We start from the raw sequence: 14,299 nt of genomic DNA on the forward strand, positions 1-14,299 counted from the left end.
TCATGCCCTTAATGGCCCTTCCCTTTCTTTTACCTATACTTTTGTTCTTTGAAGACGTTCTTGGCAGTTCATGGATGTACAAATTGAATAGACTGCTACCTAGTACCGTCGTCATCGGCTGTAACTCGATCTGAGTATATATAACTTCTTCCTGCATACATTGACCAGTTCAACTCAGTTTATGGATGTGTTTACGATGATTAAACAGACCAATCCTGGCATAAAACATACGCCCACACAAATCACACTGAATGGATGGAGGAGGGCAGGGTTGTAAAACAGAGTTTTCCTGCTTGTCGCTTGGCCTCTTGATGTCTGCGGCGTTCTCTTTCAAACAAGTTGACAGTGGTGGATGTACATAATAGTGTGGATGTACATAATAGTGTTCTACCACAGTGAGCGGTCCACAGCACATTTTTCCCATGTCTGTATATCTATACCAGTTGTCTTCATGATGAGTTTCAGCTGGTCCTTAAAACGCTTAAGAGGGGCTCCATAAGGTCTACTGCCGGAGCAAAGTTCACCACAAAGAATTTGGCGGGGAAGCCTGATATCACCCATGCGGTGAACATGGCCTAACCATCTCAGTTGATGAGCGATGATCGTTGCCTCAGTGCTATTTAGCTGTGCTTTCTTGAGAACTACAGTGTTGATCACATAGTCCTCCCACTTAATATTAAGATGAATCTCATTTTCTGTTGGTGGAAGTGCTCAAGATTTTTAATATCACGACGATAGTGTGACCAAGTTTCACAGCCATACAGCAGCGTGGAAATGACAACAGCTTTGTACACCATGAGTTTGGTATGCACTTTTAGGACATTATTCGTGAAGACTCTGTGCATTAACCGTCCGAATACTGCATGAGCAGTCCCAATTCTTTTATGAACGTCTTGTTCCCGGGTACACTGTTTAGACAAGATGCTTCCAGGATATGAAAAGTGATCAACCTGTTTCGGTGTTGTGTTTAAGATGGAGATACTGAACTCAGAGAGAGTTAATCCTGGGGCAGGTTGTGCAAGTACCTTCGTTTTTTTCTTGGTTTTTTTTTTTTTTTTTGCATTAATGGCAAGACCAAAGCGATCACATGCAGTTTTAAAGCAGTTGACTGACTGTGGTAGTTCTGCAGGTGTTAGAGCAGGAGATGCGGTGTCATCGGCATACTACAAGTCTGTCACCCAGGTAACCAGAGTACTTCTTCGTGAGCAAAGTCGTACCAGATTGAAGAGGCCTCTATCAAAACGAAATTTAATCTCCATGCCTAAGTTGTTTACAGACGATTCATGCAGCATGGCAGCCATGTTCAGTGCAAAGAGTGCAAGAGCAAGCACACAGCCTTGTTACAATCCATGGGTGATTGGGAACAAATCTGATACTGAATTACCATGAAGAACCTGTTCAGACATCTCATCATGAAGGGTTTGAACCAATTGGGAACATGCATCATTTTCAAAAATATTTTTTTTGAAAAGTACACCAATGAAATAGTACGTAAACGTATTACATTGTGGTATGTTGCCTTGTTTTCTACCATTAAAAAAATATTTAATAGTGCCTTTCCGCAAGGCGAGTGAAACGGCCTCTGACGTAAGCGGCGCGCTGTGACGTCACGATCCAGTACCGCATGGAGCTCTACCAGCCGTTGTGCATCAGCCGTTGCTAAAAGCCGATTGTTTATTATTCACGATCGCGAATAACTTCGAAATGACAGAAGAAAGGTTCGAAACAGCACAGTCAGACAATCTACCATGTGTAGATGTCATCATTCTTGAAAAATGTGACTTTTGTGGCCGCAGAAATTCGCGGATAACAAGCAAGTTTGTAAGTGGCGTCTTTTATATACGTGCAATGTACTGTAACCCATAGTATTAGGATAACAACGAACCTGGATAGATAGCACATCACTTTCAACATTTCCTTCTAGACTGATTCCCCTATTAAAGAAGAACATTACATTTTCGGGCTTTCAGCATTAGTAAAGTAAGAAATCGGATTTCAGCACTAACAAACATATAGGTAGCATTATAGTACTAGCCCGCTTCTGTGGTGTAGTGGTTAATGTGTGCCACTCCCGGAGGCCCGGTTTCGATTCCCGGCTCTGCCATGAAAGTTGAAAACAAATAGTACGAGGACTGGAACGGGGTCTACTCAGCCTCGGGAGGTCAACTGAGTAGAAGGGTTTCGAATCCCACCTCAGCCATCCTCGAAGTGGTTTTTCGTATTTTCCTACTTCTCCTCCAGGCACCTAAGGCCACGGCCGTTTCCTTCCCTCTTCCTTGTCTATCCCTTCCGATCCTCCCATCCTCCAACAAGGCCCCTGTTGAGCATAACAGGTGAGGCCGCCTGGGCGAGGTAATGGCCCTCCTCACCAGTTTCATCCCATACTCAAAGTCTCACGTTCCAGGACACTGCCCTTGAAGTGGTAGATGTGAAATCCCTCGCTGAGTCCGAGAGAAAACCAGCCCTGAAGGATACACTGATTAAGAAAGAAAGAAAGAAAGAAAGAAAGAAAGAAAGAAAGAAGGAAAGAAAGATCATAGTACTATAGGGCTATAATCTATCATTCCCCCAAAAAAATATATTTATGGTTGGGACAACTGGCCTACCCACTTCCAGGACCCATGAAAGAGAATTAAATATCTTTGTGGAGGGAAAAAGTTAAACATGATAAAGATAAATATGACTTCATCTAGTTTTCACAAGTCGGGCTGAGTGGTTCAGACGGTTAAGGTGCTGGCCTTCTGACCCCAACTTGGCAGGTTCGATCCTGGTTCAGTCCGGTGGTAGTTGAAGGTGCTCAAATACGTCAGCCTCGTGTCGGTAGATTTACTGGCACGTAAAAGAACTCCTGTAGGACTAAATTCCTGCACATCGGCGTCTCCGAAAATCGTAGAAGTTGTTAGCGGGGCGTGAAGCCAATAACATTAATTACATTTGGCTTTTAACAAGCTGAGCATATCAGGAAAGAAAAGTGTCCCGGTGACATTTTAGTTGCTCAATACAGGAATGTCTTTGGGTGCTGTGACTTTGACTTTTTTTTTTCTTTTTTTTTGCTGTTTGCTTTACGTCACACCGTCACATATAGGTCTTATGGCGACGATGGGACAGGAAAGGCCTAGGAATGGGAACAAAGCGGCCGTGGCCTTAGGTACAGCCTCAGCACTTGCCTGGTGTGAAAATGGGAAACCACGGAAAACCATCTTCAGGGCTGCCGGCAGTGGGGTTCAAAACCCACTATCTCCTGGATGCGAGCTCACAGCTGCGCGCTCCTAACCGCACGGCCAACTCGCGCGGTATTTTTACCCTTCGGTTTATTGACTTGGCTTGTATAACCTAAAACTTAGGCTAAGTTGGATAATATTTTAAACACCTACATCACTATTTTCACCTGTGTGCAATTATGCTATTTATTTCATTAATATTATGATAATTATTATAATTGAGCATTGTTAACTTATAAGACCCCAACAGACAAGCATTGGTTTTGTGTAGAGTTATACATTTGTTAAATTCACGTTGTTTCCTTTCATGATGTACACGCCTATTCTTTGTTACATTATAGAGTATTTAGATATAGCCTAAATTTCTTTACCAATTAAGCTCTTCAATAAAGACATACATAACTGTCCCATGCCAAGATATATTGGTAGAATTAGAGCTGTCAAAATGGTTCATAACCCCTTTGATTTATTATCTTGACATGGATCACCCAAAACATAGGTTAGGTTTGGAGAATACTTTAATAATCAGCATTATTTAATGCACTGTTTTTTTACTTTCATATTCCAAGATGTAATTGAAGCATTTAAATAAAGCATCATACATTAAAATTTAAAGTTTTACCACTAGAACAGCTGACATGGAAAAGTGATTTGAAAATTCAAACAAATTCATCTTACGCAAAAATCTTCAAAAAAAAAAAAAAAAAAAACTGTAGACTTTTCCGATATATCACCAGCATTTCTCCGGCTCGCCAAAATCCATTTCTCCCTAGTTTTAGCGTCTTTGGAACATTTATAAACAATTTGTTTGGTATGGTATTCGATGTGCTATTGCACATCGGAACTCTACACCATTTATAAGTTTTCTGCCTCACTGTCTGCGCAGGATTCATTTTAAGTCTAAAATATACCACTCAGATTATTATCCAATGTATAGACCTCGAATTTAACCATACTAGACACTAACGTAAAGTAGAAATACGCGAAGTGTATCCTGCTTCTCACAGCACACTGTGTGTTACTTCGTCTGCTAATTCAGTCAACCTGTACGATGACGTCAGACCAATGAGATCGCGTGCTTGCGTGACGTGACATCTTCGTAGATTTTTATCATGTTTGGAGTTATTATTTGTACATTCTGATCACATTTTTGGATTCTGCATGAAATTTTGAATCAGATTAGCATATTTTTAATTAAAACCCCGGATCATGCATGTTCCCTATTCCACATAACATTCAGGACATCCAAAATGTCTCAATACTTTCCGCATAAAGATCTTGGTACCGAATCAAAAGCTTTTTCCAGATCATAGAAAACTAAATACAGAGGTGGCTGTTGTTCTCTGCATTTTTCCTGGAGTTGTCTAGCACAGATCATATCTGTTGTGTCTCTGGAGGTTCGGAAACCACATTGAGACTCAGGCAAAATCCTCTCTGAGATAACTCGGAGCTGGTTTAATAGAATTCTTGCGAGAATTTTACCTGCAATTGACAAAAGCAATATACCACGGTAGTCCCCACATACACTATGATCACCTTTCTTGAAGATAGTGATGATGGTAGCATTCTTCAAGTCGTCAGGTACTTCTTAAGTTTCCCAAATCAAGAGGATGAGTTTGAAAAGTCTAGTCTTCGAGGGTATACCTCCATTTTGTATCAGTTCCAGAGGAATGTTCAGGACCAGGAGCCTTTCTTGGTTTTAGTTGATTGAGTGCTTTGGCGAAGTCTCGGTATGTAGGTGGAACTGCCATTCATGGTTGTTGGAGCTGCAGAAGGACATTACGAAGAAAGTCCTCAGCAACATTGGAGATACGATTTAGAAGTGCAGAGAAATGTTCCTTCCAACGCTCTAAAATTTCTCCATTATCCGTTAAAATGATGGAGTTGTCAGCAGTCTTCAATGACCCCGATGAAGATCGAATTGGACCATATATCTCCTTTATGCCAGCATAGAAGTTTTGCAGGTCATGGGCATCAGATAGTCTTTGCACTTCTTCAGCTTTTTGTTGCCACCAGGTATTCTTAATTTCCCTACTTTGTGCCTGACATTTTCCTTTAAGTTCCAAGAAATGTGATTTCTTCACATTAGAAGACTGATCTTGAAGATAAGATAGGTGGGCTTCCCGTTTGGCATTGATCAGACTTTTAATTTCTTCATTATTTTCATCAAACTAGTCCTGTCTTTGTTTCCTCACAAAACCGATTGTTTCCGCAGCTGACTCAGTTATGACCTTCTGAAGCGTTGCCCATTCCTGACTTGTACTATCACTGCTGACTGGATGACGAGCCAGTTTGTTTGAGATTGCATTTCTGTAATCTGTAGCAGTGGATTCAGTTTGAGGTTTAGAAGTATCAAATTTCTTTCTGGGCAGGTTGTGGATGGATCTTTTTGGTTTGCAACAGATTGAAATTCTCATCCGGCAAAAAAGGGGATCTTATGATCTGTCCAGCAGCCATCGACATTTCTTGTGGTCCTTGTAACAAGAACATCTTTTTTAATCCCATTGCCTGGTGATATAATCAAGCATGTGCCAGTGCTTTGAGCAAGGATGCATCCAAGTGTTCTTGTGGCAATTAGGCAGGTGGAACCAAGTATTGGTAATGAAAATGAAAAGTTCATGTTCAGCACATACACCAAGGAGCAGTAGACCATTGGCATTACAGTTGCCAAGTCCATGTTTTCCCATCCCATCACATAATTGGTGATCTTTACCAACTCTGGCATTGCACCAATCCGTAGGTAAACTGTTATTTAGAGATCTCCATCTGCTTCTTTAATCATTGATAAATACATTAGGGCAGTGGTTGAATAAGATGTTGTTCAGTAAGCATACTAGCTTCTGACAAAGAATGACTTGAACAAACTTGAGCAATTGTAGACTGTGTCACGAACTGTTGTAAAGTCAGCAAAAGTAGCGGGGGTCTTGAGTTTTTCTGGAATCTTGCTTCAGACTCTGTTGTTAGTGTTAAGACACAATTGCAACAACTATGATTCTTTCTGAAACCCTCTTGTCCAACTAGGATGACTCTTTCAATTGCTTCCTGGATACAGTTTAGTATAATTCTTTTTAGCTATGATAAGGAGAGATATTGGTCGATAATATAAGGCTTCAGTTCCTTCTTTTCCTTGTTTCAAGAATGCAATTAATTCGGCTTGTTCCAGCAACTTGATACATTTTCTTAAATTTCACCCAACACATATACCAACATTTAGGGTTGTTTTTTTTTTTGCTAGGGGCTTTACGTCGCGCCGACACAGATGGGTCTTATGGCGACGATGGGATAGGAAAGGCCTAGGAGTTGGAAGGAAGCGGCCGTGGCCTTAATTAAGGTACAGCCCCAGCATTTGCCTGGTGTGAAAATGGGAAACCACGGAAAACCATTTTCAGGGCTACCGATAGTGGGATTCGAACCTACTATCTCCCGGATGCAAGCTCATAGCCGCGCGCCTCTACGCGCACGGCCAACTCGCCCGGTATTTAGGGTTGTAAACTAGCTATTTGACCCTTTAAACCCACAACATGGAGGGTGCAGAGAGTAATACAAGGAGGTGCGGCTATGATCAACAGTTCGTACAATGTTACAAATTTCATCTCTTTTCTGAAAAGTTATTGCTATTCTCAGATACTAAGTACAGTGAAACAAGGCATGAAGTCTTTTCATTCTCATTCAGACTAGTATTAGTTACTTCATGATAGTATAATTGAATGGATGCATGCAAAAACTGACCAACCATCATTTTCTTAAATTGGAGAAAAAGAGATTTTCTCACTGATGGGGGGGGGGGGGGATTAAGGATAAAATGAACATTTTTTCATTTTCATCTGAAATAGCTTTATTTTTAACATCAGCAAACAGCTTTAACCATTTTATTGATAACCAGAACAGGAGTGGAACAAATTATGTTCAGATGCAGGCACTTAATCATATTCCAGCCCATTGAAGAAAGGTTGCTCAAATGATAGCTGGTTGCCATCATGGGGGACTAGAAATAAGGTACTATCCTGACATTTGTCTGGAGGGAATATGGAAATATCCATTGTAAAACCACACTCAGGTTAGCTGCTGTCACACTGGGATTTGAATGTTGCAGCTCCTCGGTCTTGAGATGCATGAGTAAATATGCTTAGCTATGGAGGTGAATGGAACACAAGATACTGGGCTATAACATGAGAACACAAAATGCTTTTAACATTTTTCAGTGATTAGTATTGACTTTTGACTATATTCACAGTCTCCACCCAAGCTTTTCTTTTCCCTCAGTTCACCTTTCTATGTAATATAAGAATCACCACTAACTTTTTTTTTTGCTTTTCCCTTTCCCAGTTTCTGACATTCTTTTTATCTGTTCTGTAACTTCCACTGGTAGAACTCTTGAGTACTATACGTTCACATAAATGATCATCACCTTGAAAAGTAGAAGCCATCTTTACTTGGTTTGTAAACAGATGATATAACACAACATAATTTACATAAATTTATTGCACTGAGTACTCTTCTAAGGCAGTGTATTATTAAAATGAAAATAAGTCTGCATTTTGATTCCATTTTCAATGTACATCGTATCAAAACAGACATGTATCATGGACTACCAAATTAGTTAGCCAAGAACTTCAGAGCCTTGTATTTCTTATAAGTCCTTTATGGTAGCCCACATCAGTAAATGTAGTTTATATCATTAACAGTAGGTGGCAACATCTAACCCATTTTTCACAAATTTGATGGTTAGCCCGTTTTTGCGTGCATCCATTGAATTGTGTTCTAAAGTGACTTTTTAATTTTGTGTTGTCACAGTATGTGAACTTTCTGAAAACTCCACTCATGGCTACAGGTACTAGGAAAATGAAAATCCACAGCCTTTTTCCAGTCACTCGACCAGATCAGGAATTGAATGAATGAAGCCCCCACTCTAGCGATGAGGATAGGAATTGTGCCGGCTGCTGAAGCCTGTTGCACTCCTCAGGGGCAGTGATTAATGACTGAGAGATTATATAATATGATATTGGAGGTTTTTGCTGGAATGAAAGATGACTCAAAACTCGAGTACCCGGAGAAAAACCTGTCCTGCCTCCACTGTGTCCAGCACAAATATCACATGGAGTGACCAAATGGGTATTACAAAATGGTCTCTATTTTCAACAAAATTTGCTCTTCATTGTTGAATACCAATGCTGTACTGTATTTAAACAAATTTGACTCTTAAAACAAAGAAAACTGAGAAGCAGACATCCTAGGCTGTAAAAGTAGACTACTATTCTGTATTAACTTGTATAATCTGTAAAATAGTTGTTGGTAAAAAAGCATTAATAAATTCAGCTGTTCAGAAAACACCATGGAAATCAGTAAGAGTTATGTGAGATAAGTACAGAAACAAGCTTTGATTAAAATCTGTGGTTTCCAAACACAGATCATATCCCTGTGCTCATCTTAACAGAACCAGTGTTTTTACATGAATCTCCCTCTGAGATGAACATAAACAAAGAGCATATCCTGCAGTACAGAAACCTTGATATGATACTCATAACTTCAATAGAAATCATTAATGTTGCAATGCCAGGAGGCAAATGGTTATTGCTGTGCTTGCTAGATTTCATTGAATAAATGACAACCCTTTGTTTTGTTCCAGGTCCTAAGAAAGGTTAACTATTCTCAGTATGCAGAATAATTCACCTGCACTGTGTTCTGTTCACTGACTCTCTTTACACTTAATAACAGACAGCGAGTTTTAGGCTGAGGAAGAATCTATTTCTGCACTGTGCCAAGGACAATTTACATTGTCATATGGCTAATTGTCATTTGGTCAGAAGTTAGTGCTACACATTATAGGGTGTTTAGTTGAATGCAGCAGTACCTAATCTCCCAACTCATTCTGGCAGGGTCTAGTTGCCAGCCTCTGTTGGTCAGAACTTGGGAAATAGTGAATAAAGCAGCATTTTTCAATGTAAATGTATACTAGTTTGAATAGGAATGAAAGGACTTCCTGCCTGAGTTCACTGTACTTACAGTGTGAGGGTGCCCTGTACTTAGAATCTGATAATAGCTATAACTTTTCACAAAAGAGAGAACATTTTTAACATTATATAAACTGTGGGTGGACATTCATCCTGGTTCCAGACCAAAAGTGGAGTCCAGCAAGGCAGTGCACTATCCTCATTATTATCACCATCATGGATGACATAATGAACATCAAGAAAACCTCTGGTAATCTAAATGCAATGGCTTTTGCTGATGACTTTATAATCTGGGGAAGAAACTGATGAACATGTACAGTTGAGACTCGATGAATGGAAGGTTAAGTTCCAAGAATTCAGTCTGAAGATAATCAAACCCAAAACAGTAGTGATGGCAATGAACAGAGAGGGACAAACAGCAAACATCATACTAGAAAGTGTGGAAAACTTTACATACCTTGGCAATGTAATATCTTGAGATATACTAGTCAAATAGAAGGTGGCAAATAGAGAACAGAAGAGCTCTCACTTTTACCAGCAAGTACTAACACTCCTCTGGGATCCTAAAGTACCAATAAAATCATAGTTGGTGATGTTCAGTCAGTACTTGATACTAATATTAACCTAGGGTATTGAAACCTGCACACTCACTAAGAAGGACTCATCAAAGTTACAGGCATCTGAGATGAAGTTCCTGAGGTCCATAATTCAAAAAACAAAACTGGACAAGTTAAGGAATGACATACTTACAAAGGAAGCTGGGATTGAGACATCATTGTTAGATTGGGTCAGCTTGTCCAGGTTGAGGTGGTCTGGTCATGTAATGAGGATGGAGCCAACAAGGACAGCGTATGTTAACTTGTAGAGACATATGGCAGGAAAACAGATGGTGGGAAGACCAAGAACCCACTGGATGGACATTGCAAAGATGGACATTGCAGATTGGGGAAAAGACACTGGAGGGCATCATTAACAACAGAACGTAGCTCAATAAGACAGAGTGGAAGAGGCTTGCCAATAGTATCCTGGAAACTGGAACTGTAAAATTATTATTATTATTATTATTATTATTATTATTATTATTATTATTATTATTATTATTATTATTATTATTATTATTATTATTATTGTGATGGTGATGATAAACTGCTTATCATAACTCCACCTCCTTGTATTACTCTCTGTGCCCTCCAGTTTTTGGGCACTGGTTTAAAGGGTCAAAATAGCTAGTTTACAGCCTTAAATGTTGGAATATATGGAGGTGTGATTTAAGAGAAGGTGTGAAATTTGTTTATTTGACGTGTTGTCCCATAATTACATAATAAGAGAGTTAATGCTGAAGCAGTGATTGGAGGTAAAATATTCACCACATTGTCATTAAGTTGGTCAATAATGTTTTTACAATTACAAAATTTGTTGGCTTGTAGGAAAATTTAAATTTTCCTAGGTAGTGTTTATGTAGATAATTTCCTACTTTCTGTTATAAGACATTCCTGATTGCACATACAGTATATGATTGGATGATGGTTGGTAGCTAGCTAGAATTACAGGTTTCAGTGGTGTTTAAACCTACTGTTTCAAAATGTGAATATGTAACTAATTGGACAGGGGAATTTTGTCTCTAGATGGAAGAAGGCCAGTTTAGTGGGGGTATGTGACAATTTTATCTTTGCCATGTTTCAGAGTTATGATACTTCTCTTTCATAAATATGTATTGAACTTAAAGCTTAATTCTTAACCACAGCCTGTGTACAATTATTGATACATATGCTTATTATTACTGCATTAATACTATATATTTCAGAATATAAATGCAGATATGCTCCAGGATTTAAAGAAGCGACTTCAGTTGGCTGCAACAGAATACCAAAAGTTGTACCATGAGAAACAGAAGGCTGAACGTCGCCTAGCCAAGGTGCTGAATCGTAAAACTGCTCCGTCCCCTAGCAACTGTGAACCCTCTAGTGAGCCCACAGTGGTGCAAGACCTGCTTTCCCTCTCCCAAACCTCTGACACATCAGGGTAGGTTGCCTATTCCAATATTTTCTTTGTGATTATTATTCAGAAGTTACTACATGGGACTGTAATTATGCTCTAAAGTGATTTTTAAATTTTATGTTGTCATAGTATGTGAACTTTCTGAAAACTCGACTCATGGCTACAGGCATTAGGAAATGGTTCTAATTTTCAACAAAATTTTCTCTTTATTGTTGAATACCAATGCTATATTTAAAATTTAAATAATTTTACTCTTAAAATTACAAGAACTGAGTTAGAAGCAGACATCCTAGCCTGCAAAAGTAGACTACTATTTTATATTAACATGTATACCACAATCCCTAAAATTGTTGTTGGTAAAAAGCATTAAAAATAGTCAACTGTCAGAAAACACCAAGAAAATCATCTACAAGGGCTTGGATAACAGTTTGAGAGATCCATATAGAACCAAGCCATGATGGAAATCTATAGAGTCTCCGAACACAGGTGATATCCCAGTGCTTATCTTAACAGAATCAGCTTTTTTTTTTTTTTTTTTTTTGGTACATAAATCTCCCTCTGAGCTGAATATAAACCAAAAGTATCTCCTTCAGTACAGATACCTTGGTTCATAACCCTTGAAGATACCTTGGTATGATACTTGAAATTTCAAGAAAACTCACTAATTAGTCAGAGGGCAAATGGTCTGTGTCTGAGCTTGTCAGAAGAAACAAGGAGATTGTATTATGTACAAAGTTAATATATTGACAGGCATGTTGATGCTTCATCTTTTTTGTCTGGTAGTGCTGGGTCCTTAACTTTGCAGTGCATACACATCAACTATTTTCAAATAGTTATTTCATCTTTGGAATGTCAATTGTTTATACCATTTTTCGTGGAGACTTTCATTGTTGTAAGATGTTAAAGAGGTATGACCAGAGTTTGAATCAGTGCTTTTAAGGTGCCTTAAAATTAGGAATAAAGTTCCTTTTGTATCAATTAAACCAATAAATGGGAAATATCATATTAATTCAACAGCTGGGCTAAGTGGCTCAGACTGTTGAGGTGTTGGCCTTCTGACCACAACTTAGCAGGTTCGATCCTGGCTAAGTCTGGTGTATTTGAAGATGCTTCTGTTGGTAGATGTACTGACACATAAAAGAACTCCTGCAGGACTAAATTCTGACACCTTGGCATCTCCAGAAACAGTAAAAGTAGTTAGTGGGATGTAAAGGCAATAATATTGTTTATCATATAAAGATATACACAATTGTATAGTGTTCACCATATGCTGCCCCCCCCCCACCTTTTTTTTTTTTTTCTGTTAATTTCACTAAATGCTAAAATCAATATCAGATTAATTTGTCATAAATGACTAATGATTATTAAAAAACTTTGGCAAATTTGTCAGCTGGTAAATTGATTACTTGGTTTGTCACACATCGATATCTAAAACTCATTATTTACTTCAAAAAATTCAGAAGAATTAATTGAAAAGTATTTCATCTTATTCATAATCCTGTAGTTTGTACAACTTTTCTGTATAATACTTCAATATACTGTTGCAAAGTTCTATATTGTCACTAGGTGTAAAGTAAGTAGGTAAGTCTTTTATTTCCAAACTGAACCTTTTTAGTGATTTATTGAATTCTTGATTCCCATGAACAATAATTAGACCATATTTCTTTAACCCTTCCTACTCACATCAGTAAATATCTGATGCTGTATACCATCTATGAAAACTTTCTTCCTTGTTCCTTTCTCAGCTAAACACCGTCAAGGCATATATTGTATTAATTAAAACAAAATGTACACAGGTAATAGAATCAGAAAGTATCAGATTGGATCCTAAAACATAATGTCTGCAATTTCTTTGTAGTTTTTCTAAATCAAGTAAAAGTAAAATCTCCTTAAAATGGGTAATATAAATCTATAATACCTCATCTTGATATAATTTGAAGATATGGTTGTGTAGTTTTCATACACCGAGCTCGATAGCTGCAGTCGCTTAAGTGTGGCCAGTATCCAGTATTCGGGAGATAGTAGGTTCGAACCCCACTGTCGGCAGCCCTGAAAGTGGTTTTCCGTGGTTTCCCATTTTCACACCAGGCAAATGCTGGGGCTGTACCTTAATTAAGGCCACGGCCGCTTCCTTCCCACTCCTAGCCCTTCCCTGTCCCATCGTCGCCACAAGACCTATTTGTGTCGGTGCGACGTTAAACAACTAGCAAAGTTTTCATACAGTTCTGCATTCAGTTATTTTTTCTCAAACCCTTTAGTCATAATCTACAATAATCTTGAATAATTGTAATTTACATCACCTTACATGATAATTTCCCTCTCAGATAATAGCTAAATTAAGACACAGAGGTTAGACTTCCCTTTTCTTTGCTCAGGGAGGTGCCTATTCAGAGCGTGACGGGTGGGCCAAACTTCTGCTTCATCTGCCCATTCTGCTCGGTTACCTTCCCACCGGGTGCTTACGACTTGTTTACTCAGCATTTTGACAACCACCTGTCGTAAACATATTTTTCAGGCAAGTTATGTATTGACAGGATCTTCTTATTTGAGAAGACCATCTCTCTCTCATGTTTTTCTTTCTTTCCTAACCATCTTGGCTGTTTTCCATGATTAATGTAAAAGTAGCATACAAATCCTGTTTGCTGCTCTTTATTACTTTCAGGAGACGTTTTAAGAAAATTTGCTTAACAGGATGGATTTAATCACTTTCTTTAACCCTCTTTACAATCTAGGACTGCTAAATGATGTACGAGACTGTTAGAGAAGAAATAATGTGTGTGTTGTAAGTTATGTGGGAACCGTGTACAGATGTTCATCATCATCATCAATGTCCCACTCCAGTCGCCTGGGCTCGCTGGGCTGAGTGGCTCAGACGGTTAAAGCGCTGGCCTTCTAACCCCAACTTGGCAGGTTCGATCCTGGCTCAGTCCGGTGGTATTTGAAGGTGCTCAAATACTACAGCCTCGTGTCGGTAGATTTACTGGCGTGTAAAAGAACTCCTGTGGGACTAAATTCTGGCACCTCGGCGTCTCCGAAGACCGTAAAAGTAGTCAGTGGGACGTAAAGCAAATAGCATTATTATTATTATTATTATTATTATTATTATTATTATTATTATTATTATTATTA

At 38.7% G+C, this 14,299-nt stretch overlaps 1 protein-coding gene across 3 annotated transcripts in view; it reads left to right on the top strand.

Annotated features, from left to right (window-relative positions):
• LOC136874115 (tax1-binding protein 1 homolog) overlaps positions 1-14,299 on the top strand; it is a 228,603-nt gene that overhangs the window by 188,689 nt on the left and 25,615 nt on the right. Inside the window, exons 11-12 of one of the 3 annotated variants that reach the window (XM_068227663.1) lie at positions 10,977-11,194; positions 13,546-13,685. The exons of 1 other annotated variant lie outside the window; for it this stretch is intronic. In XM_068227663.1, the coding sequence (XP_068083764.1) occupies positions 10,977-11,194; positions 13,546-13,672 (345 nt within the window). In that variant the 3' untranslated portion in view covers positions 13,673-13,685. The remainder of the gene's footprint in view (positions 1-10,976; positions 11,195-13,545; positions 13,686-14,299) is intronic. One more of the 3 variants, XM_067147670.2, reaches the window with a different exon arrangement.

The sequence above is a fragment of the Anabrus simplex genome, chromosome 5, assembly GCF_040414725.1.
Source record: "Anabrus simplex isolate iqAnaSimp1 chromosome 5, ASM4041472v1, whole genome shotgun sequence".
In the NCBI taxonomy this organism is placed as follows: domain Eukaryota; kingdom Metazoa; phylum Arthropoda; class Insecta; order Orthoptera; family Tettigoniidae; genus Anabrus; species Anabrus simplex.